Raw genomic sequence first — 22,031 nt, forward strand, 5'->3', positions numbered from 1 at the left:
TTTTTTTGACAAATACGACTTCTGTGGGTTTATTCTCAAGCAAGATTAGACTTATTTAAGAGAAGACTTAAAATAAATGAGACGTAGAAAACACAATGCTGCAGTGTGTTGTCTTTTTTGATTAACTGAATCAAGATTTATTGTATGCTATGATCTTAATGCTAAAATTTACACACCTTCAGAAAATGCTACCACATTTTTTTACATAATTAAAAATGAGAGAATAATGAACCAATATATAATAAGTAGATATAAATTACTGATAATAATTTTTTAAATAATGGTTTGACATAGGGAAGTATTTAATGATGAATCATGAATAAAATAGCGATAAAGCGACAGACACAGAGCTTTAGACAGTATTTTCCACCTTATTGATTTCTTTTATTTATTATTTATTTCGTTTTTTGTCAGACTTAACGTTTTTATTTAATTTCTATATATATTTTTTAATCAAACAGACAGTAGGAGCTACATTGATGAGTTTTCCCTTATTCTGAAACGACACAGGATGTGAAGGTTTGAGCGGACTCATATTTTGTAAGGAAAACAGGAAGTAGCTTTAGCCAGTTCTTTTTGTGTTTTGACAAGCTGCTTCTGACAACAGGTGGAACGTGGAGAGCCTCAGACATCTGAGCTGGAGTAAATACGCGATGGCAGAAAGATAACAACATGGTAAGACTCTTTTCTTTACATTTTCTGTTATTTCAGCATTATTTTGCTTGAAGGTGAGGCAGCAGACGGATCGTGGCGTTCCTCAGCCCTCACCGAAACGGAGCGTTTAGCTTTTTATTGCTCTTTGCGCGTTGCGTTAATGTTATTGTGGGGATTTTTAAAGGGCCACTAAAAAGTCTGTGCTCCGTGCTCCGTGGAAGTGGAAAACTTTGACATTTTACAACACTGTGATGTTTCTGTTCGTATCTTCTCTCACTTAAAGTTATTTTTAAATAATTGTAAGTGAACGAGCTATACAATCTAGTGAAATAACGGACATTTTGACTGGTTACCGAAATATATTTTCTTATAAGCTGTTTCAACTGATATTTTTCTGATAGTTTTTTTCTTTTTTTCGTAATTAATCTTAGTTCGTTATTACAATTTACCATTATTTCATAAATGTACGATTCCTGGTTGTTCAGGTTGTAGACAAAAAGATTAGATTTGTTTTGCCTTTGTGGTTTTTGTTTCTCTTCAATCCTTTAAATGCTAAGTTCTTCCTTGTGTTGTTCTTGGTTTTCAAAGCCAAACAGAAATGACAGAAAAACAAATAGTCATCTGAAGCTAATCACACATGTATTATGTGTTATTATAGTGCCTACTGTCATTGTGGATTCTGTTGTCTACAATTGAAGTCTAAATGTGGGCTACGTAAGTTGTTTAGTGCTTTGCTCTTGAATCTTTTACACATCTTGTCATCATAAATCCACAATTGTCATTTTTGTTGGGAATTATTGTCATAAAGCAGTACCAGGGGTGAAAGTAGTTTTAAATTCTTGGGGGTACTATGGGAAAAAAAAAAAATAAAATAAAATAAAATATATATATATATATATATATATATATATATATATATTGCTTCTTTGTGTGCTTTGAAGTTAATGTGCTGATTAATTTTTTTGCGAAGGGATAAAAGCTGGTAGCTCTTGAATTGCTACAAAATAAAGCTGTATTTCCTTCAGTCCACTGGCTGCAATGTTGACACCTTGAGATGCCATGAGACCTAAATTCTGAACATCATGGCATGGAGTGCATCCCAGTTTTCCACGTCTGGCATATAACCATTCATTTTATCTTTTTAAACTGGTTACATTGATCCTGTGTCCAGACAGAGGGGTAATCAGTAGCCCAGCATCATGACCTGTTTGATCAGAAGATCCTGCAGCTTCCACTTCTCTTCCTAACATGGCGCCTCCTCACCCTGACTCTCACACTGATAGGAGGAACCACAGAGCTCTGTTAGGTTAAAAGCACATCTTCTGAAGTTGGGATATTTTTCCTCCAACAGGTTCCAGAGGAATCACCTCAAACCAGATGTTGGACTGGATTTTATTTCAATGCCATTTGTGAATGTTAGAGCCTCAGTTTCAACAGTGGAGCTATAAAGGTTGAAAAAGGTTATCATTTTAAAGAAAGTCTCATCAACATCAATATTTCCACTAAATAAGAGGCAAAAAAAAAAGTTTGATAGAGGAAAAGCCTCTCAGACTCTGAGCCAGGCAGCACCAAACTATTTTTTTTATATTAGACATTTAATTTAATTTCACATAATTATCGCGGTAGAAGACATTAGTTTGTTAAATACTTAATGAAACATATTTACCGTGTTTGATGTTTGTTGTAAATGACTTATACTCACAAAGAACGAGGTAATTAGTCCAAGTTTGTCGTTTATTGAACGTTCAGAAACTACAGCGGCTGCGATGCGCTACAGCAAAGGTAAACAAAGATAAAACAACCTGAACAGGTGATCAACTCTAAACCACTCTCACCTTTTTACTCTGCGTCTCAACCTCCTGTTGCCCTCCCCAAGACGACCAGTGATTACGTTAAAAACATTCAGTCAGTTATGATATTAGGTTTTCAGACTTGATATTTATTTTGCGATCATTAATAAACTTCCCTGAACACAGCGGTGGTTGATTAGTTATTTTGGTAATGGAACCGAAACGCACAGAATTGAGCAACACCTTGTTGAAACAGTAATCACTGAGATTATTATTGTTGTTGGGTCATAAATTTGAACAAGTTTTGTTGATTTTTGGTTGTTGTTCTTTAATAAAGTTACGAACGTTTTAAGCCAGCCAGAGGAGGACGTGCTGGTCTCAGCCTCCTGGCGGCGTTCAGTTTGTCACCTAATGCCGAGATCGACTCAAAACCTTCCACGATCGACGTATTGCACCGCTGCTCTAGCAAAGCACGAACAGTTCAGAAACAATATGAAATGGGAAAAAAGCGATTTATTAACTGATTAAGTCGTGTTTTAGATTGTTATTGAAAAAACTAATCAGTCACGGTTAATTAGTGGGTGCAACACGGCTGCACAGTGAACCCATCGATTTTTGCAGCAGACAGCCGCTCCCCTCCCTTGCAGGTACTGCGTACCCCCGCTAAATCTTTTAGGGGTACGCAGTACCCTGCCTTACCCCCTTACTTTCACCCCTGAGCAGTACAAAATAGTACTTAACAGTGAAGTAGAAGGAAATTGTTTATTTTAGTATGTGGCATTCATAATCATTTATTTTGATACCTAAGCAAATTCCAGAACAATTAGTCTGTCATCATTTCAAAATCTCAAAGAAATACACCAGAGAAAATGAAATATTTCTAGGAGTATGAATCGGTTTGCAAGTCACTTCAGTTTCACATTTAGATTGAATATTTCTCATAATGTTTTTGGGAAATGTATTACCCTATGAAGAACCTTATTTAGAATTATGATGAGTACATCGCTGATGTCATTATCCAGAAATACTAAGCAGGAAACAACACAGTGCAAATAATTTACTTCTTTGTTATAAAAAACACTCTTTGCCTTGAGGCTGATTAACTTAATATTAAAGGACATTTGTGTGTTTTGGAGAGAAAGTTTTTCATCTTAAATGACCAGCTATAAGACTTTTCTTACAATCTGCATACAGTAAGACCCAAAGTAAAATGTATGAAACAATATTAATAACATAAATGGCTCTTTATCTTCCACCCTGTAATGTATGAAGATATTTCAGAAATGAGAATAGCTTCATTCAAAATTTTGAATATGTCTTGCCAAATCAGTTTGGGGGAGAAAATGCAAAAATATTTGATGAAATCTTCATCAGTATTCTGCAAATAAATGAGTTTGTGTGTGGGATATGGGTATAGTTGATATTGTGGACACATCAAGTTACATGTGGTGCTGATAGTTAACATAATGAAGTGCTGGTTTTCCTTTCCCACAAAAGCAAAAACCAAACGTGACTCAGTCATTTTTTTGATTGACTAGACTGAATCTCATGAAAAAGTTTCAGGAGAAGCAACTTTCACAACCGCCAAAAGGAAATTCAGAGAGATCTTCTTGGGGATAAATGTATCATATCTTGAGATACAGGATAAGGAACTCATGTTTACTGTTGGATGCCTGAGACAACATTTCCAGATCAGACAGTTCTTGGTCCTGAATGTCTGAGGTCATTCATATTTTCCCCACTTTTTTCAAATTCTAAACATTTAAATTGTTTTATTGTTCTGTAGAAGATTAATTCCAATTATTTGTTTACATCCTATCGTTCTTCATTGCAGAAACATCCCTGCACCTCCTTTGTTGTAAATAATACATTTGAAGGCCATGTCCGGCTGTATCCAGCACCAAACATGTTCAGATGAATCCTCACTATGGTGTGAAAACAGTGAGCAAAGTCATGCTGCAGTACGGCATCTTTCTGTTGATGGTTTTTGATTTGTGCAGCTTTTGTTGCAGTTTGAGGAAGAAAGCTGAACAACAGATTGTGTCAGAATTTGAGTCTACAACTAAAGAGGAACTTCAGAGTGTAAATGAAACAGTTTGCAGTTGGTGAAGACACTTATAGGAATAAATTCTTTCCGATGACGTTGAAACCTTTACCACTGATATTTGGCTGATGACTCAAGTTGAAACACTTGTCTGTGGGGAAAAGGAAGTTGTGAAATTGTCATCTTCTCACTGCCGGTAAGACTGCTGCAGCACTGAAGTTTGATAGGTTCAATGTTTATGCTTATGCAGTTATCGCCACTATTATTTTTAGCTGAGTCAGTCCAATGTGAATTTAACAAGCTAAGCAAGTTTAGCTGGAGAAAAAAACTTGTGATCCAAAATGAAAGATTATTTTAGCAAAAAATATATGATCTTGCATTTTTCACCGTGTGCATGTGCAGTTTGTTTGACTGTTGCTAAATGATGAACATAAGATTGAACACTTTGCCACTGTAGTGAACAGGTATAAATAAAGCTGTAAACAGTTTTTCAATGTTGATCTACATTTAGGGTGTCACACCACACTAACATGTTTCCTCCATCACTTTCTTGTGATCTGCATCCTGTAAATCTTGATGACAGCTGGTTGCTCAGCCCTGGCATATATAGATGAGAGGTTCTTTATTGGTCACGTCTAACTTCATTCATCATTATTTGTAATTACCTTTCCACTTTAGTCATAGTTTGAGTCACTTACTGTGTTTGAACCATATCAAAACTAGCAAACCAAAACAACATACCAGTATTTAATTTGCATTTCTGGTCCTTATAAAGTGATTAGACTTTAAGTTTCTAAAGCGCAATAGCTTCCGAAATTTCGTGACCTTTGACATTATTTTCCTGAGTATTTTCTTAGAAGAGCAGGTTTTGACTCTAAAGGATGTTTGGTTTCTATGAAGTCAAGGATGAATGTTTTCCTTTCAAACCAGTTTTTGTTTCACCTACACCTCGGGTTGCTTTAGATGGGCAGGTGTCTCGTCATGAAAGAATGCAGTCTTGCAGCATTCCTCCCAGACGTGACGATCTGTTGAATAAGATTAGCTTCTGTCTTTTATCCTTCCTCATTCCTTAGCATCTGACTGCGGTGAACGCCTCACTTCTGTCTGACTTTCCAGAAGCTGCTACCTCATTCCAGTTATTTCCCAAAGTTCAGCAACACATGGAATGACTGACTAATCATTGACTGACTGCATTTACTTTATGATTAGTCTTTTTCTTAAACATTGCAGTAATTTTTTAAGGTCATTTCAAAATTTGACAACAAGAGAATTAATAGACTCATTGCATCAATTGTCATTTCAAGTTTGTTTTACATGGTAGAAATGAAATGCAGTCTACAATTGTAAAACAAGCAATAAACATTTTATTTTGTCAAATACCATCATCAAATGAATCGAGAACAATGATCATCAAATTCCCGTTGTTATTAATCACAGGAAGCTCTAAGCAGGCAGGTTTTTATCCTTTATTAAATGAACTAAGTGTTTCAGCAGTTTTGCAGTTTTCTGGATGTTTGTTTCAGATTTGTAGTGTATAAAAACAGAATGTTGTCCTAGAAATGTTGTTCAGGTGATAGAAGGCTGACTTTGTAACTGTCTTTGTGTGTATCTGAAGGTGCAGGTCCGTGTCCTTCACCATGCCCACTTTTTTTGACCTAATTGCTAGTTTCTATCTGTAATAACTGAAACTGTTTGCTGGCTGTAGAGGTCCAGAGATAAATCTGTTTTGTTTCTGTCCAGCTGAAGAAAGTTGTGGCACATCCACACATTGATTTGTTCTAAGCATAAGATAAACAGGCATTGTCTGTAAAGTTGTGCATCTTGGTGTCCACAAAATTCAAACAAAATGTGTTGCAGCTCTGGTGTCAAGTTTTCACAGTGGCTGAAAACAAAACAATGAACTGTTGAATATGTTTCTTCTTGTAGAAATGTGCAGCAGAAGCCTTTTTATGTTTTAGAAATTTTGTTGATGAAAATACATTTACAAATTACAAACAATATTAGAAACAATATTTTGAATAATTTATTTTTACTGACAAAAAAATAGGAGTGTCTCTTAAATCTTCTTTTGTTTCCATCCAACAGAAAATCCAGACAACCCCTTTGCAATTGGAAGAGGATGGGATTTCCCACCGTGCTTTTGTTTCCTGTGAGCAGAAAACTTCAATCACTTCTCTGCTCTGTCTTCATTGGCCCCTTTAGTATCCCACAAAGCTTTTCACCGAGTCGTCTGATTGGTCCTTCAGACCCCTGTGAGGACTGATCTGCCAATCGCTGTTAGTTTCGGTGAGTGCAGTTTTCTCCTCTGAACAGCTGCTGCAGTCACTTAGCTTACTCTGCAGCAGGAGTGTGTGTGAGTGTGAGTGTGTGTTTGTGTTTGCGTGGCCACCCTCCCCTCTATTTCCTCTACAAAATAGCCATCTCACCCTCCTTTCCACTCCCATCCCCCTCTCTTTGCACTCTGAGGTTTTTTCCCTAACTCCCACCCTGTCGTAAATACACACTCACACACTCCTGCTACATGAGGCCAAGCAGCAGCCTGCTGTGTGTGAGTCACTGGAGAAAGTTACACTGGTGTGTTTGTGTTTTGCATGCAGCAGCGGCTCTCCTCTGCAGCTCAGCATTCTGAGGACAACGGGATAAAAAGAGGAGATCTCAGTTCACCGCAGCTGATTCAGGATTTTGCAGAAGGTAATGACAGCCTCCTCACCTCTTAGTATTTGTAATGGTCTCTGTCATACAGCTTGCTATTGTCAGGATGATGGTGGTGACTTTTATTGGTGCAGCTTATGGCCTTTTTATTATTTATAACTTACTGTTTTATCCTTGTGAGTTAGATTGTAACTTTATAGAAATAGTTAATTCCCCATACTTCAATTTTCAAGATTTAAATTGAATAACATTACATTTTTTTAAGAAATACCTGTTTAATTCTAAAATGTTTTTGTAGACTCAATAATGAGCTCTTTATGACAACAAAAGCATAGAACAAACTAAATAAAGCTGGTTGCTTGGCTACATATGAATCGAGCAGTTCATGCTTCCTTTACATTTCTTTAGAGCTTACAGAAATAAATCTGCAAATGTGACTTTTAGTGAATCTGAAACATGTTAAAGTCTGACTAATGATATTGTTGAGATCATGAAATTCATTTATGAGTTCAAATATTAGATGGCAGCAAACTACGTTACTAAAATCTTAAGACAAGTTGTCGTTGAAGTTGCACATGTTGACATGATTTTATGTAATGTGGGAAGATAAAAACTTGTGATTGAATTATCTATACGTTTGATGACGCCAAGTGTAAATAATGTGAAAAATATGATTTGCACAACTATTTTGCATTTTCATTGCACTTTGCAAAATGCAAAAGCAGAATAGGGACTTCACAGTTGGTGAGGCTCAGGGGTTTTTTGATGTCGTAGCATAAATATTAAAAGGGAAGTACAAGTTAAATGTTATTGCTTGTTTTATGTGATAGAGATTTATTTATGCTAAGAGTAGAGTGAAATACAACAGAATTATATTGTTATTTGAGAAGAACATTGATATTGTCTCAGGATTAGATAAATTATATAAATTTGCAGTGAAGTAATGGTTGAAAAAGTTTTAACCTGTAACATGTGAAAATGTCTTGTTGTGAGTGAAGTAATCTGCCAGTGGATCTTATATTTTTGATCAATTTTCAATAATTATTGACTTAAAGAAGCTCCTACATCTTGATAAAAAGTTACAGTGATCCCTCGCTATAAAGCGGTTCACCTTTCACGGTCTCGCTGCTTCGAGGATTTTTTTTGTACAGTTGTTTTTCACAGTGCATTGTGTTCTGCGTCCTGATTGGCTAAACAGTCTCTGCAGTTCTTCTCTACCTGTGTGCCAATAATGTTACGGCATTTAAATATAAGTAATACAGCTTGGCCATTCAGGAGATGAAAACTGAAACTTTCAATGCCTGCTGGAAAAAACTGGCCAGAATCAGTGGAAAACCCGACCGGAGGCTCGCTTGACAAGATCCACTGCTTTGCTGTAGAGACAGCTGTGAATCTCGCGGGGCAGGTTGGAGGGGACGCTTTAATGACATCATTCTGGATCACATTAAGGCCCGATTGATGAACACGCACATCCGCTGACCTGAAAACAGGTTTTGTTCTTTGGTTTCATTGTAGAGTATTTAATTATGCTGTGTAATAATCGTAAAAACTAAAGGTAACTACTTTGCGGATTTCGTTTATCGTGGGTTATTTTTGGAACGCAACCCCCGCGAAAAACGAGGGATCACTGTACTTGCAAGTTTTGTCTAATTTTTGTTTCTATTAGCAGTAGAAACTGGACAAAAATACATGGGAAGTTGTTGCATATTAGCTGTGAATTCAAATAGTTTATGAAAACAAAGCTGAAAAAATGCAAACAAGATGGGTGCATGGTTAAGTAGAGATGGAAGATCTCTACTTATCTCATATAACATTCTGAAGCTCACTATTCCAAGTCTTCTCCTTCCTTGCTTGGATGTGCTCTTAAAAGCCTCCAAAAGGTAGCTGTCAATGATTTAGTTTATACATTATTAATGTTTTGCAAGATACGTTCCTCGATATCAAATAAATTATGCTAAATGACTTTGAAAGTGGAACTAAGCTTATCCTCTGATATAGAATGTTTTAACAAGCTGCCTCTGTCTCAAACATGACTTAATCACAAAGACTCAGTTTTCTGTCAGGTTTTCCCCTCAAAACCACAGATCATCCAGCTGAACCACATAATAGCTATAGTGTGACGCTGGTGGCAGCATTTATCGCCCTTTAAGCAACTTGTCAACCTCCTGGTGGCTCAACAAGTGGTGCTTAAGCTCAGCGTATCCATGACAATACCTCCCCACTGTCTGCATGCTTGTGAGAAGTCACCAGTAAACAATGGCCCGTTATCTCTTGCCGTCTGCTGTGTTTCTGAGTAAGAAATGTCTGTTTCAAATGAATTATTATTATCAGTATAAGTTGTGATGGTGTTGCAAAAAAAAAAAAAAATCATTAGTTAATTGTTACAATTACATTGACTGTTCTTTCTTTTGTCTCGTTCAGAAAGCAGTAGCTAAGTGATTGAAAGTGGATTTATTATGACTAAAGAGATGCCTTAGATATGTTAAGTAGATGTGAAACAGATGTAATGCAAAATAAGTCCACAGTCCAGCCAGCCTCCCCATCTGGAAATCTGTTGGTGTTGCAATATTTCTTCTGTACAAAAATGATGAAGACCATGAATACAGCTGTTTCATATTTTGATGTAAATATGCAGGTTTTGATGTGGGCTGTTGAGACGGCTCAGCTGTGAAAACACAGAAGAGAATGTGAGGCTGCTTTCATATGTGATTTTCTGAGAAATATTCAGTCGTCTGTACTTTTTGGGAGTCAGACTTCTTGTCTAACAGATAAACTGGAGGCACATTTATTTTCTGTCTCACTCTACTCTCCAAAAATAAATGATTCTTTGTGAGCACACAGCTTGAATTCAGTTATTAAAGCATAAAGCACATGGATCCAGGGCTGCTGTCTGAGTATTTTTTTGTCTGTTTCAATTACGATACAAGCCCAAATCCAGTTGTACTATTATAGTTTACCCTTTCAGCTAAAAGTGATTAAAACTCACTACCTTTAAAGTTCACTAAAGTAACACACTACATTTCATCTGCGTTCCTTGTTAATGCTGTCATTGCGCCCCACGTTCTTGATTAAGAAGATATTTGAGATACTTTTGTTTCCTCTGCTACAGAAATGTCTGTTCCTGCAGAGCAACATTAATATGCTGTTCCAACAAAGCTTGGTGACAATGTTTCAATTTAACTTTTATTTCTAAAGAATTATCTGACCACTCTTTGTCTTACTCTCTGTTTTAAAATGTCTTCTTGATAAATTGGCTTCTAAAATATTTCTGTTTAGTTGCAGGTAATTGTGAGGCTACAAAATCTATAGAAAATGCTGTTCTTCTGCTTAAAATATTTTACTTTAAAGTTTGTAATATTTAATATTTATAGGTAGGATGACAAGCTACTAGCTGTGAAATGGCCATAATGGTTAACAAAGTTCTTTCTTGGTACATAGTGGTAGCTTCAGAATCACTTTTCTTTTGCTCAGTAAAATAATGTGCATGGTCATAATACAGTGTAAACTGGTCACAAGACTGCACACCAACAACAGTGATTGGTAGAGGAGTGTACTTCTGAACTATGATACCCATCAGTTAAAACGACTTGGATTATTGCTCTGAACTGATTCTTGGGATTGGTTCAACTTCCAATACAGGGCTCAGTGTCTTATTTAATAAACTGTAGTATTTTAGATGTTCTGGGCCAAAGTTTTGAATATTTGGACATTATTGGGCTTCTGTAAGTGATAATTTCAGTAAAACATGATTAAAGTTCTGAATATGAACATCCATGTTTCTCATTGTTAATAAATTTAGGATATTTTTACAGTCTGTTTAAAGATGAAATTTACTTTTTGAAGTTGCATCCTTTTTGGATCTTTTTAATGATTATGAGGTCTCCAGTAAAAGTATTTTTTTTTTTTTTAAGTGTTGAAGACAACAATAAAATGTGTGTAAAATACATTAAGACAGCTTATGGTGTTTTTCCTTGACAGCGATCTCCATCATGGAAGTGTCCGGTAGACCAAACCCATCGCCCTTCAAACTCCACAAATCAGCCTCTACTCCTCTTCGCTATTCAGGTGCAGTGAAGAAGGTTGTCAAGAAAAATCAAACAAAGGAAAGTGGAAATAAAAAGAAGGACAATCAAGTTGAATATGACAATGCTAGCTCTGAAGAGGAGACAGCAGAAGATTTAGTGAATCTTGCAGATGCAGGTGCTCATCAAATACGTTTAAGACTTCCCTCAGAGGACAGTTTCTCAGAGGAGACATTGGTGTCACAGGAGAGGCTGGCAGAGGAAGCAAAGAAGAAGAGTGAAGAGGAGGAAGCGGCAGCAAAAGAGAGGCAAGCTCAGAGACAGGTGATGGCCATCGAAGAGCTGGTCCAATCAGAGAAGAGTTACCTCAAAATGCTGCAGATCTGCACTGTAAATATCAGGAACAGCTTGAACAACCTCCAGGTAAGAATAAGAAACATGTAACTACTTTTTTATATAACATAGTGATAAAGATAATCAAAAAAGACTAGGGAATATAGATTACTCACATTTGGGGTTGTTTACAGCCATAGTTAATGAGTAACTTATTACATTTATTTGAGTAACTATGTAAAACAAAAGTATTTTCAGGAGTATTTTTACTAATGTTATTATGAAGTATCATTGCTTCATAATTTTTGGATACTTTAACCTCTGTGAGTAACTTCACTGAATGAAGGACGGACATGTTTTAACCAAAAATTCACCAGATACAGACACACACCTGCAGTTATCCTTAAAGTTTCATCAGTTTTTTATTAAGAGAAACTGATTTGGAAAAATATTTCTTTAACTGATTTTATTTTGTACTTATGGTATTTATATAAAGTGGTTTTCTTTTTGGTCTTTAAAATACCAACATTTCCTCGTAACTTTGTATCTTGGTCTGTCTGATGATGGCATTTTTAAATACTAAATGATTGATGCTTTGATCTGTTGCTCAGTACTTGAGTAACGTTTTTATCAAATACTTTTATTGCTCTGACTTGAGTAATTTGATGGTTGGCTACCTTGTACTTTTAATTGAGCAAAAATATCTTGAAGTAGGACAATTTTTGTAATCTACCCACCTCTATTTATGCTTTTTTTTCTGAAAGCTGTAAAATCTGAACATTTTACTGGCAGCCATTCAGATAATTACCAAGTTACAGTTGGGAAGACGAAAGGCCCCAACAAATGGCTGCATTAAAACTTTCTTCCTGTGAAATTTTGTTAAAAGACAGATAGATGTTGTTTAAGTTTCTATCAGGTTTCCTTCTTGTCATGGAAAGTGTTATAGTTTTAATTACATGTAGACAGTCCAGTCTATATAATTGTACATGTATATGTGAAAAAACAAACAAACTCTTATATCCTATTCAAATCTGGCACTGACATCTATCCTGGTGATCTAATTATACTTGGGACGCTCCAAAAACAGATTAAAGGTGGCTGACGTAAGGCGATATCTGGAGAGGAAAGCTACCCATCTTGGGACACTTTGGGCCACTGATCTAATATTTTCTCTCATATTACATTTTTCCAAATCCACAATTTAATTTATCAAAAACTTTTGCTGTAAATAAGTCTAATCAGGCAAATCTGAACAATTTGAATTTGCATTCTGTAGCTATTAGTTGAATTACTCATTTCTTGTAGGAATCTTAAATTACCTGATATCTAGTGATTTATACTCTCCTCTTTTTTATTCAGGCCTTGAAATTATAGATCTGAGTAATTATTTACTTTGCAGGAAATCTAGAAACATTGTTTGTTTATTGCAGTGAAGAGACCACCAAGCCAAAGTGGACTGGTTTTCAAATTAATTTGGAGTTTTAATGTAGATTTACCTTACTAGATATTCCAGGGTCTGATCATTTATGATTGACTGTTTATTATTACTTTCCATAACTGCTTTATTATCCGTGATCCATTAATTTTATTACTTTATTTGATTAGCAAATGCTGTGTTTGAGTATTAAGGATCCAGCAGCCTAGATAAACTTTTTACATTCCAATAATGTACAAATATATCAAACAGGGTGGGTAAAAAGTTGATTTTAAGCTATAATAACCCAAAAATAATTTCATTTTGAAGTTGCTGTGCACAATCCCAAAGCTCTGCTGCAGCTTCCTAATGACTTGCCATTTTCAGCTTTTCATTACCGCTGAGGAATTGCTTATTACAGCAAAATAATAATTTATTATTCCCGCAGTAATGAAATGAACCCTCATAAAACATAATGATATTAAGGTTTATATGGTGATGGATGAGCCTGAAGATGAAGGAAGAGAATGAGCAGGAAATGAAAAGAGCTTGCAGTGCTTGTAAAGGAATGAAATTATCTGGTGCATTCATTACGTTTTAGTGAAGATTTGTCTTCTGGGAATAAAATATGAAAGAAATCTATGAGAAAGGCATGAAAATACATTTAGATGACAATGGACAAAGGATGGAGAGGGACAGAGCCGAGGCAGCAGAGATGAGGGGAGCTGGAAACAGAAAACAGCCACATAAATACAGCCATTGTTTGACAGATAAGTCTCCTGTTTTCTCTAGAAATATGCACATTGTTCTGTTTGCTGCCAGGGTTTGTGCCCACTCTGCTCTCATTTGACTGAAATGGAGAGGGACAACATGTTTTTTCAGCTTCTGCTATCAACTCTTATCTATCTATCTATTTGTTTTTAAAAAATGACTTCATTAACCATGGAACGACGTCATGCATTCAGTTGAAAACATGCGTGACATCACCAGATCTAGACTGTGCAGTAATACAATCTGAATTAAGTGTAATGAAGCGTGGCTGCTGTTCTTCCACATTTCCACGGTACACTTTACTCGTCACCTTCATCTTGATAACAACTGGACAGCAAAGTAGACAAACTAGTTTTCTGGAGACACAACTGAACCTAAGCTTAGAACTAGAATTGCTCATTTGGAATAACAATTACTTGCCTTACTTCCATCTGTTTTAGAAAGTGACTCATGACAGAGCAAAGCAAAGTGGAAAGATTTTATTCACATAAAAATCTTAAAATTGTCGCATGCATCTTACTGTATCACCTAAATAAAAGTGGAACCAACCACTCTATTTGTTAGCCAATAACTCTATGTCTTATAAGTACATGGCTATGTAGATGTAATGTTCGCCAGCTTTTTAAAAGTGCATAAAGAAAAACAGCAAGACATACATTGGGTCCATGCTACAATAAGGAGGATAATTTATGACTTTAATAGTTTACCATATTTAACCCAAGATATGTATATGCAACATATCTGAAGCTTTTCTATTTCTGCAGCATAGAAAAGTTAATCAGGGTTTTATTTGTTTTTTAACATTGTTTTCATCTCATATTCTCCAAAGCCTCCTCCACCAAACCTGGACAGTCTGTTTCTGTACACAGAGGAGGTGATGAATGTGTCGAGCCGCCTCCTCTTCAAGTTGGAGCAGAAGCAGCTCAAGCCTAAAAACCCAGAATTTCTAGAAAATCTCTGTAAGTCACTCAAACCTTTGTTGTTCCCAGTTAAGCAACATTCAAAGAGAAATATGTTCTTAATACAGTGAGACTGTTCTCCTAAGTATTAGACAGTTTCTGTGAGAACATGGTGCCCAAAGATTTACCGTATAAAACTTTGAAAGGTCGAAAGATGAAAAGTTGAAAGATGTTCTTCCTGGGATAGTTTTCATGTATTTCTGTTTGTCAACTGAAATATCTTCCACAATTTACTGCATACGAGATTTAGTGTGTAGAATCCTTTCTTTTCAATATGCAACCTCTTCTCTTGCAACATTTCTAAGGTCAGAGCATACAGAGGAGTGGCAGTAATTATAGAGTGTTGTAATTAACATATTCCCATGAGATGGGAATATATGGGAATATTCTCAACCATTAAAAAAGTTAGTAACAGTTGAATTACCTTATTCTTCAGCTGTGTCTTATGCATATTTATACATTTTGTTTTTCCTGGCAGGTGCTTCATTCCTCAGCCTCTCCTCTGAAATCGAAGCAGCATACAAAGAATACTTGTGGAACTACAATCATGTCTCGTTAGTGGAGAATGACTACAAACAGAACGAGACACTTTGGAGTGACATTATTAAAGTCGTAAAGTCAGCAGCGTGAGTTTCAAATAGCAAGCTGCCCTTTAATAGTGCTTATTTTTCATTAAAGTTACATAATCTTCCTTTTTTTCCCACCCCAGACCTGAAGTCAATGCCACCTCTCTGAGTTTCTTCTTGGTAATGCCAGTGCAGCGGATTGCGCGCTACCCTCTCCTTCTGCAGACCATCCAGAAACACACCGACCCCTCTCACCCAGCGTACGCCCTCCTGGAGCAGACTGCTAACACCTCCATCGCCCTGAACTGTAACATCAATGAGTACAAACGGTTCAGAGAAGTTGGTAAGACAGTTTTGCAATGTATTTTGTCACTTCCACATGTTTACTGTATTTTATTGGGATTTTATATGAAAGACCAACATAAAGTAGCTCATAAATATGAGGTTTTAGCTCATTCTTCTTTACAAAATAGCTCAAGCTCAGTGAGAGTGGATAAAGACATAAATTAATACTTTTCCATTAATATTTAGGAATTTTTGACTTAAAACAAGCTCTTAAAGTTCAGTTTGGTCTTATTTCAAGTGTACTAAAATATTTGCTCTAGAAACTAGACAAATATCTAGATTTTATTTAGGGGTATCTGAGTAAAGAGGGTTGAAAACAAATGATAACTACATCTTCTGAATGCCTTTCACTTCATAATAATGTATTGATTTGTTTTAGACTGATATAAAACTGCAATAAAATGCATTGAAATTTGTAGCTGTTGCACAGCAAATGCAGACTTTTTAGGTACTATTAGATATTTTTGTAATGTCGTAGAAAAAGAAGAGTAAAGATTTAATCTAATTTAATTTTAAACATTTATAAAAGAAGCTGTGAGATATTGTTTCTAATGTTTTATAGCTGATAAATACAAGAAGACTGAAAACCTGACCATTATGGACAAGATCAACCGGCTCAGCACGCACAGCATCGCAAAGAAGACCGCAAGGTTCAGTCAGTACATCAAACATGAGACTGGAATGGCACCAAAGGTAGGAACCAAGATGACTTCCAGTACCACATCAGGTATTAGAGAGAGCAGCCCAACCTACAAGGATGAATGAAGCAACACATGAGAGGGTCATTTCAAAACAAATGGCCTCCAAGCAGTAAAATACCTCTACCTGTGCACAGCTTATCTCTAGCTGCACCTCAGTAGTTAATGATCCACAAGAGAAAGGTATAAACTGACCTGTTATTGAGCCAACATTCTAAAATAAAAGTCTGGATAATCATCTCCAATCCAGCTTGGAAATATTTTGTGTCTGGAAAAAGAAGTTTCTTATTAAGCCACCAGAATGGGACTTGAATGAGATGGCAGAATCTAAAATAATAAAGTTTCTGAGGTTTGGTTGGACAAAAAACATAACACATCAGAGCATTGCTTGATTGTAGTTATTTGTAACACTTTGCAGAGCAGCTTTAAAAGGAAAGAGCATGAAAAACACAGTGGATGTGGTAGTTTAAGTTTGCACAAGCACAGTATTTGTAGAAACACACCCTGTAGGTGGAAACTTATGTTTACACACCAGAGTTACAAATCTACTCCTAGTTAGGAATTCAACATGGATTTAGCAATATTAGACCCTTTTTTTTGGACATCCAATGATTTAAAAAGATAAATAGATGTAAATATGGCTTGTTTGTGTGATTATTCTCTGCATAATCAAAATATAATTTCTGCTCAGAGGAAGAGAAAGATTACCATGGCATGTGAAGTTCTACCTGAAGGACAATAAAAACAGACTTCACAAATATTCGTAACATATTTGTAAAATCACTCTTGCATACATTATACCTGTCATAATTGTGAATAAAAGCTTGACCAGGCTGTTATAAGAATGAATGATCAGTACATATTTTAAGCCCAACTTCTTACAATATCGAGCAGTTATCTTTATGCATCCAAAGTAATTCTTTTGAGTACTTAAGTAAATAGATCTTGTGATGTTACTTTATGACAAAATGTGGAAAAAAGCTCTGGTTACATCAGGGGAAGACGCCACAAACCGTATTGGCCTTTCAGCTCCATCTGCAAAATCACAGTTGCTATAGTAACCCCAATATGTTCAGCATCTGTATGGCAACAGTGGTAGACTGGCTGCAGCTTCAACACTATTTCTTTTTAAAACCTAAAGCAGCCACCTTTTTGCAACCCTGTTTTAATGTTTTAATGTTTATGCATTGAATTGCACACAGGTGGCTTTAATAACAGTTCATCATGTCTGAAACCTGTGGCTCTTGAGCCGCTAGTGGCTCTTCATACCAGGTTTGATCAATTTGTTAGTTTTTTGATTGATAATTTGATGAATAATTGCAGTAAATTAGGTTTGAAATTTGTATGCTTTCAAAATCAGTAATAATTTTTATATAGGGCAACATTGTGTGGCCAAACAAAAATGATTTGATTTCAAGATCTCACATTGCACAGACAGTAAATATATATAAATAAACTTTAGAGGAAATAAAATAAGGATTTTTTCATAGCATTTTTCAGGAATATCAACATCCCATAGAAGAAAATGTATCCATCCTGGATTGCATCATTTGCATTTTCGCAAAAATGTTGTCTTTCTGTGCTTTAAAATCTAAAAACAGAAATAAAATCATGATTCTTTAAGCATGAAAACAAAATTTCTTTTGCAGATTTTTCCAAAAAATTCTAAGCAGTTTTTTTTTCAAAAGATCGTGTTACATCTGCATTTCTAAAGTTTTATTTATATTTACTGAGGACAAAATGCCTCTTTCAGTTCTGAAGGTTGTGGACTCTTGACTTGTATGAACAATAAACAGATATTATTGTGCTGTCATGCACATTTGACCATATTTCTCCTCGTGTGTTATTTTGTAGCTGGTGGATGAAGAGTTTGATACCCTTGAAGGTTTCTTTAACATTCTGGAATATGGGATCCTGGTGCTTCTGGAGAATGTGGAAACTTACCTTTTCCACCTGCAGGTAATTCTACCATAGACAAATAAAAGTAGAAATGTGTAATTACTTTTCAGCTCTAGTCACATGTCCTCCATAAGAATAAAGCTAAGTATTATAATGCGTGTCACTGAGGCAGGAAGATTAACATATATTAGACATACACTTTGTCCTTCATGCAGTGGATCCTGGGCATAATAACCCCTTATTATCTGCTAGGAATGTTGTTTGCCCTTGACCAAATCTAGCTGCCAGACAGAAACCAAATGTAAAACATGTGTTTCTTTGTTTACAGTGACACTGATGGGTCATCACATTCCTAACACATAATCTACTTACCTTCCTCCAGGCTGCTTTGTGTCATTTCTCACTTACCATTTGAGAATTATTTGCAAATATTTTAGAAATATATTTTCCTTATAACTATTTTGACTATTTTAACTATTTTCCACTCCTTCAAGCTGTCAGATTCCCATTGATCTAAATAATTCCAGTTAAAAGTGAGAAAGTACCACATGTTCATTTCTGAAGCTCAAACTGGACCAACTGACTCACATACTGGAACTTTCCAGTCCAGTTGCAGTGGCTGGAGAAGTTTAATATGAATAAACATTTTTCTGCTGCCATCTGAGCCACACTGAGTAAACCCAGGAGCTCATTTTAGGTCACACACTAGAGACTAGTGTTTTAAGGTCTAAAATTATTCTCCCAGTAGTTTTTTTCTCTAATTTTTGTCCTATGCCTTTCTTGTTTAACATTTCCTCCCATCTGTTTTTCTGTTTTTTCGCCATTTCCCGTCTTGTATGTATTTTACCAGAAAAAATATTTAATAACAAGGCCATTATTACTTTCAAATTGATGTTTTTCCCCTTACAGCTTGTTGCTTCAGTAACTACTCAGACTTTTAATGTTTTTTTTTTTGTTTCACAGAAACATAATTAAATAAACCAATTAAGATTTAAATGTTTACTTGTTGGTCTGCAGAGGTTCCTGGAATGTAAGACAGAAGAGTTTGACTTTGACATGGATGGTGAAAAGGCCCCTGTTTGCTACAAGGAGATCCACACTGCGCTCAGACAGTGGATCCTTCCAATGTTTGTAAGTCATATCAAGGAAATTAGAGTAAAAAATTCAAAATATTCCTGAATTAAAAAAAATCTAATAAATAAACAACCCATTCTGAAAGTTCTCAATATTTGATACATGATAAGAAGTGTTTAACATCAACTTTAACTCTTGCCATTTTTTTCAGGAAAAAAGGATGAAGACCCTGATTCACAAGCCACTCTGTGAACTGCGGGACCTCCTGGTGGGACCGAAGAACCTGATTAGAAAACGACTCCACAAGCTGCTTGACTATGAAGTGATAGAGGGAAAACCCAAACTGAGCTACGAGGAACAGGCTGTGGCCAACGCGTACAAGTAACGAAACAAAAATAAAATTGAGTTAAATTACCAGCTGATAGTTGTAAATATTGTAACTAAGTTAATTCAGTTTTAGCTAAACTGTAAATAATGACAAAAAGGCAGGAACACATTTTCTTTGGATATTGCTTTAATCTTCCAGTGTAATGGTCTTTGCTTATGGAGCTATTTACTTCGTAAAGTGCGCCAGTTCCTTCTGCCAACACAACATCATGTTTCTGCTAATACTGGAATGATGTTCGCAGGTTTGAAAGGGTCCACCTCTTTCCTTGAAATGTAACATTATAGCAAAATACTTCATCATCCATAAAAACGTAGGTCTGAGTACAACATGTCTGCTTTCTTCTGCTGTACTGTCAGAATGGTATTGAATTACATTTTTTTGTTGCCATTTTCCAGTTTTTAATGCCACATTTCTTCCCCTTCCCTCCTCACTTCCAGGACAATCAACACATTGCTCCTCAACGAGCTTCCTCGCTTTAATGGCCTCGCTCTGCAGATGATCTGGAGAATGTTGGGGACGTTCAGCTGCTTGCACAGAGACCTCGCTGCAGACATGGAGCAGCTCTTTCAGGGCTTTGCACTACAGGTACAAGCTTCCATACTTAATGATAATGCTGTTAACTAAGCAAATATTTGATATTTTAATACTTATTGACACTGATGTTCTCCATCTGCAGCTTCCTCACAGTTCCTATCATCCAACGGAATTCCAGGAGTGGGTAGAGACTGCTGTGCTTGAAGGAGCCAGGAATTTGGACATTTTATGCCAAAGTGTGCAAGAAACCCTTAATTCTCCAGCTGTCCAGGTTGAAATAAAAATAATTAATCTTTTCATTATTATTCATTAATAATAATTCTTATTTTCTTTGGTGACTAATATATTTATGCTAATACAGCTCAGCAACATAACATCTCCAATGTAGCTGAAACATAAAATATTGTGGTCATAAATCTATGTCTAGTCCAAAGGGTATGGAGGGTGCATTCATTTTTGTATAATTAGCACTGGCAAAAAAATAAAAAATAAAAAATAAAAAATCAATAATATCTTTATCACAATAGACACGTGATCAGTATCAATAGGTAATACATATGAAACTCCTATCCAGAACTGCACAGCATTCTGGGGGATGTAGGCAGAAGATAGACTTTAGCCAATCTCATGGATAGCTAAGCTAGGTGTACTCATTCACTCTTTTGTTGCCTAGCAACTCACTCACTCTTTGGTTACCTAGCAACAACCTGTTGAGTAACTTACGCAGCAGCAGCTGAAGGTTTTGTCACTGTGCCTCATAACTGCTTAAAAATAAAAACACTTCACATATGCTTCATTTTTGCTACCAAGCTAGCATAAGTTATTCCCATAATTGGGATTGGAGGGATAGGAAAAGCAGCTACAGCCTTAATTTCAGATAATTTATATTTGGCACCAAATGAAGCTCAAAACTTCAAATCACTGCTCATTTATATGTGGTAATTACATACTTTACTTTTCCTTAGTCACAGCTGGCTGTAATTCCTGCTGTTCTACTTGTTCATACACTAATTAAAACTTGTCAAACAGCTTTGCATAAAAATACCTTTTAAGAGAGTGGAATGTAAGCGTCATGTTTTGTTTGAAGCTTAAGAAACATACCTTAAAAAGAAATAGAACAAGTCCAACAAGTTTTGCTGAAAAAATTTGAGTCACAGGAAAGTCAGAACAATGACACTTATGGCTTCAGGTCATTTATGTGTGATCATTACTCACTGATCTGCTCAGACTTTTTTTAGACTGCTCTGTTTTCAGTAAAGCTAAAAACCACATGCAATAATATTGAAATCTTTCAAAATGCCTGAAACAATTTCTATGTTGGTCTATTCACTTCATTTCTAATTTATGTTTTTTATTCATGTATTTTTCTACTCTTTCAGCCTCTGAGCCCGTCGTGTCAGCGGCGCCTGCAGCAGCTAACAGATAAGCACGGCTCCGGTAAGATCTTCCAGGTCACAAACACAGTGGTGGGAACCCGGGACTTCGACCTGAACCTGACCAAGGGGGACTTTGTTGCCCTCATCAGCGAGTTCGACACCCGTGGAGACAAACGGAGGTGGCTGGTTGATTCAGGAGGTAAAGACTCTTTTTATCAAGAACGTTTAAACTTGACTGGCTTAGAATTGAGAAAATTTAACAAATTAATCTGATGAAAAAAAGTAATTGAGAAAAGAAGCACAGTGGGTCATAAGTGGTTTCTTGCTGTGATCAAGTTTTAAAGGGATGTTTGGGATTTTTTTGTAGTTTTTATTTTAGTATTCTGCTGCCACCTATTGGTTGACTTTACACATTACACTAATGGGTTACTTTTATTACACAAAACAATACTTTGGATATTTAACTTCGTAAATGAAAATACATGTTTTTCAATTAAGAGCCTTGCATTAAA

At 35.9% G+C, this 22,031-nt stretch overlaps 1 protein-coding gene across 2 annotated transcripts in view; it reads left to right on the forward strand.

The window, feature by feature from the left end:
- The first annotated feature begins 351 nt into the window (after positions 1-351).
- The window catches only part of arhgef37 (Rho guanine nucleotide exchange factor 37), a 29,279-nt gene continuing 7,599 nt past the window's right edge, over positions 352-22,031 (forward strand). The window contains exons 1-14 of one of the 2 annotated variants that reach the window (XM_014988624.2): positions 352-675; positions 6,574-6,774; positions 7,086-7,179; positions 11,119-11,585; positions 14,510-14,639; positions 15,118-15,265; positions 15,349-15,548; positions 16,113-16,243; positions 18,103-18,207; positions 19,165-19,278; positions 19,433-19,602; positions 20,047-20,194; positions 20,286-20,414; positions 21,523-21,718. In XM_014988624.2, coding sequence (XP_014844110.2) covers positions 11,130-11,585; positions 14,510-14,639; positions 15,118-15,265; positions 15,349-15,548; positions 16,113-16,243; positions 18,103-18,207; positions 19,165-19,278; positions 19,433-19,602; positions 20,047-20,194; positions 20,286-20,414; positions 21,523-21,718 — 1,927 coding nt within the window. In that variant the 5' untranslated portion in view covers positions 352-675; positions 6,574-6,774; positions 7,086-7,179; positions 11,119-11,129. Of the gene's footprint in view, positions 676-6,573; positions 6,775-7,079; positions 7,180-11,118; positions 11,586-14,509; positions 14,640-15,117; positions 15,266-15,348; positions 15,549-16,112; positions 16,244-18,102; positions 18,208-19,164; positions 19,279-19,432; positions 19,603-20,046; positions 20,195-20,285; positions 20,415-21,522; positions 21,719-22,031 lie in introns of those variants that run through there. The other variant, XM_088009394.1, reaches the window with a different exon arrangement.

This window comes from Poecilia mexicana, unplaced genomic scaffold, assembly GCF_051168715.1.
Source record: "Poecilia mexicana isolate PSO_F unplaced genomic scaffold, ASM5116871v1 scaffold_10, whole genome shotgun sequence".
Taxonomy (NCBI): Eukaryota; Metazoa; Chordata; class Actinopteri; order Cyprinodontiformes; family Poeciliidae; genus Poecilia; species Poecilia mexicana.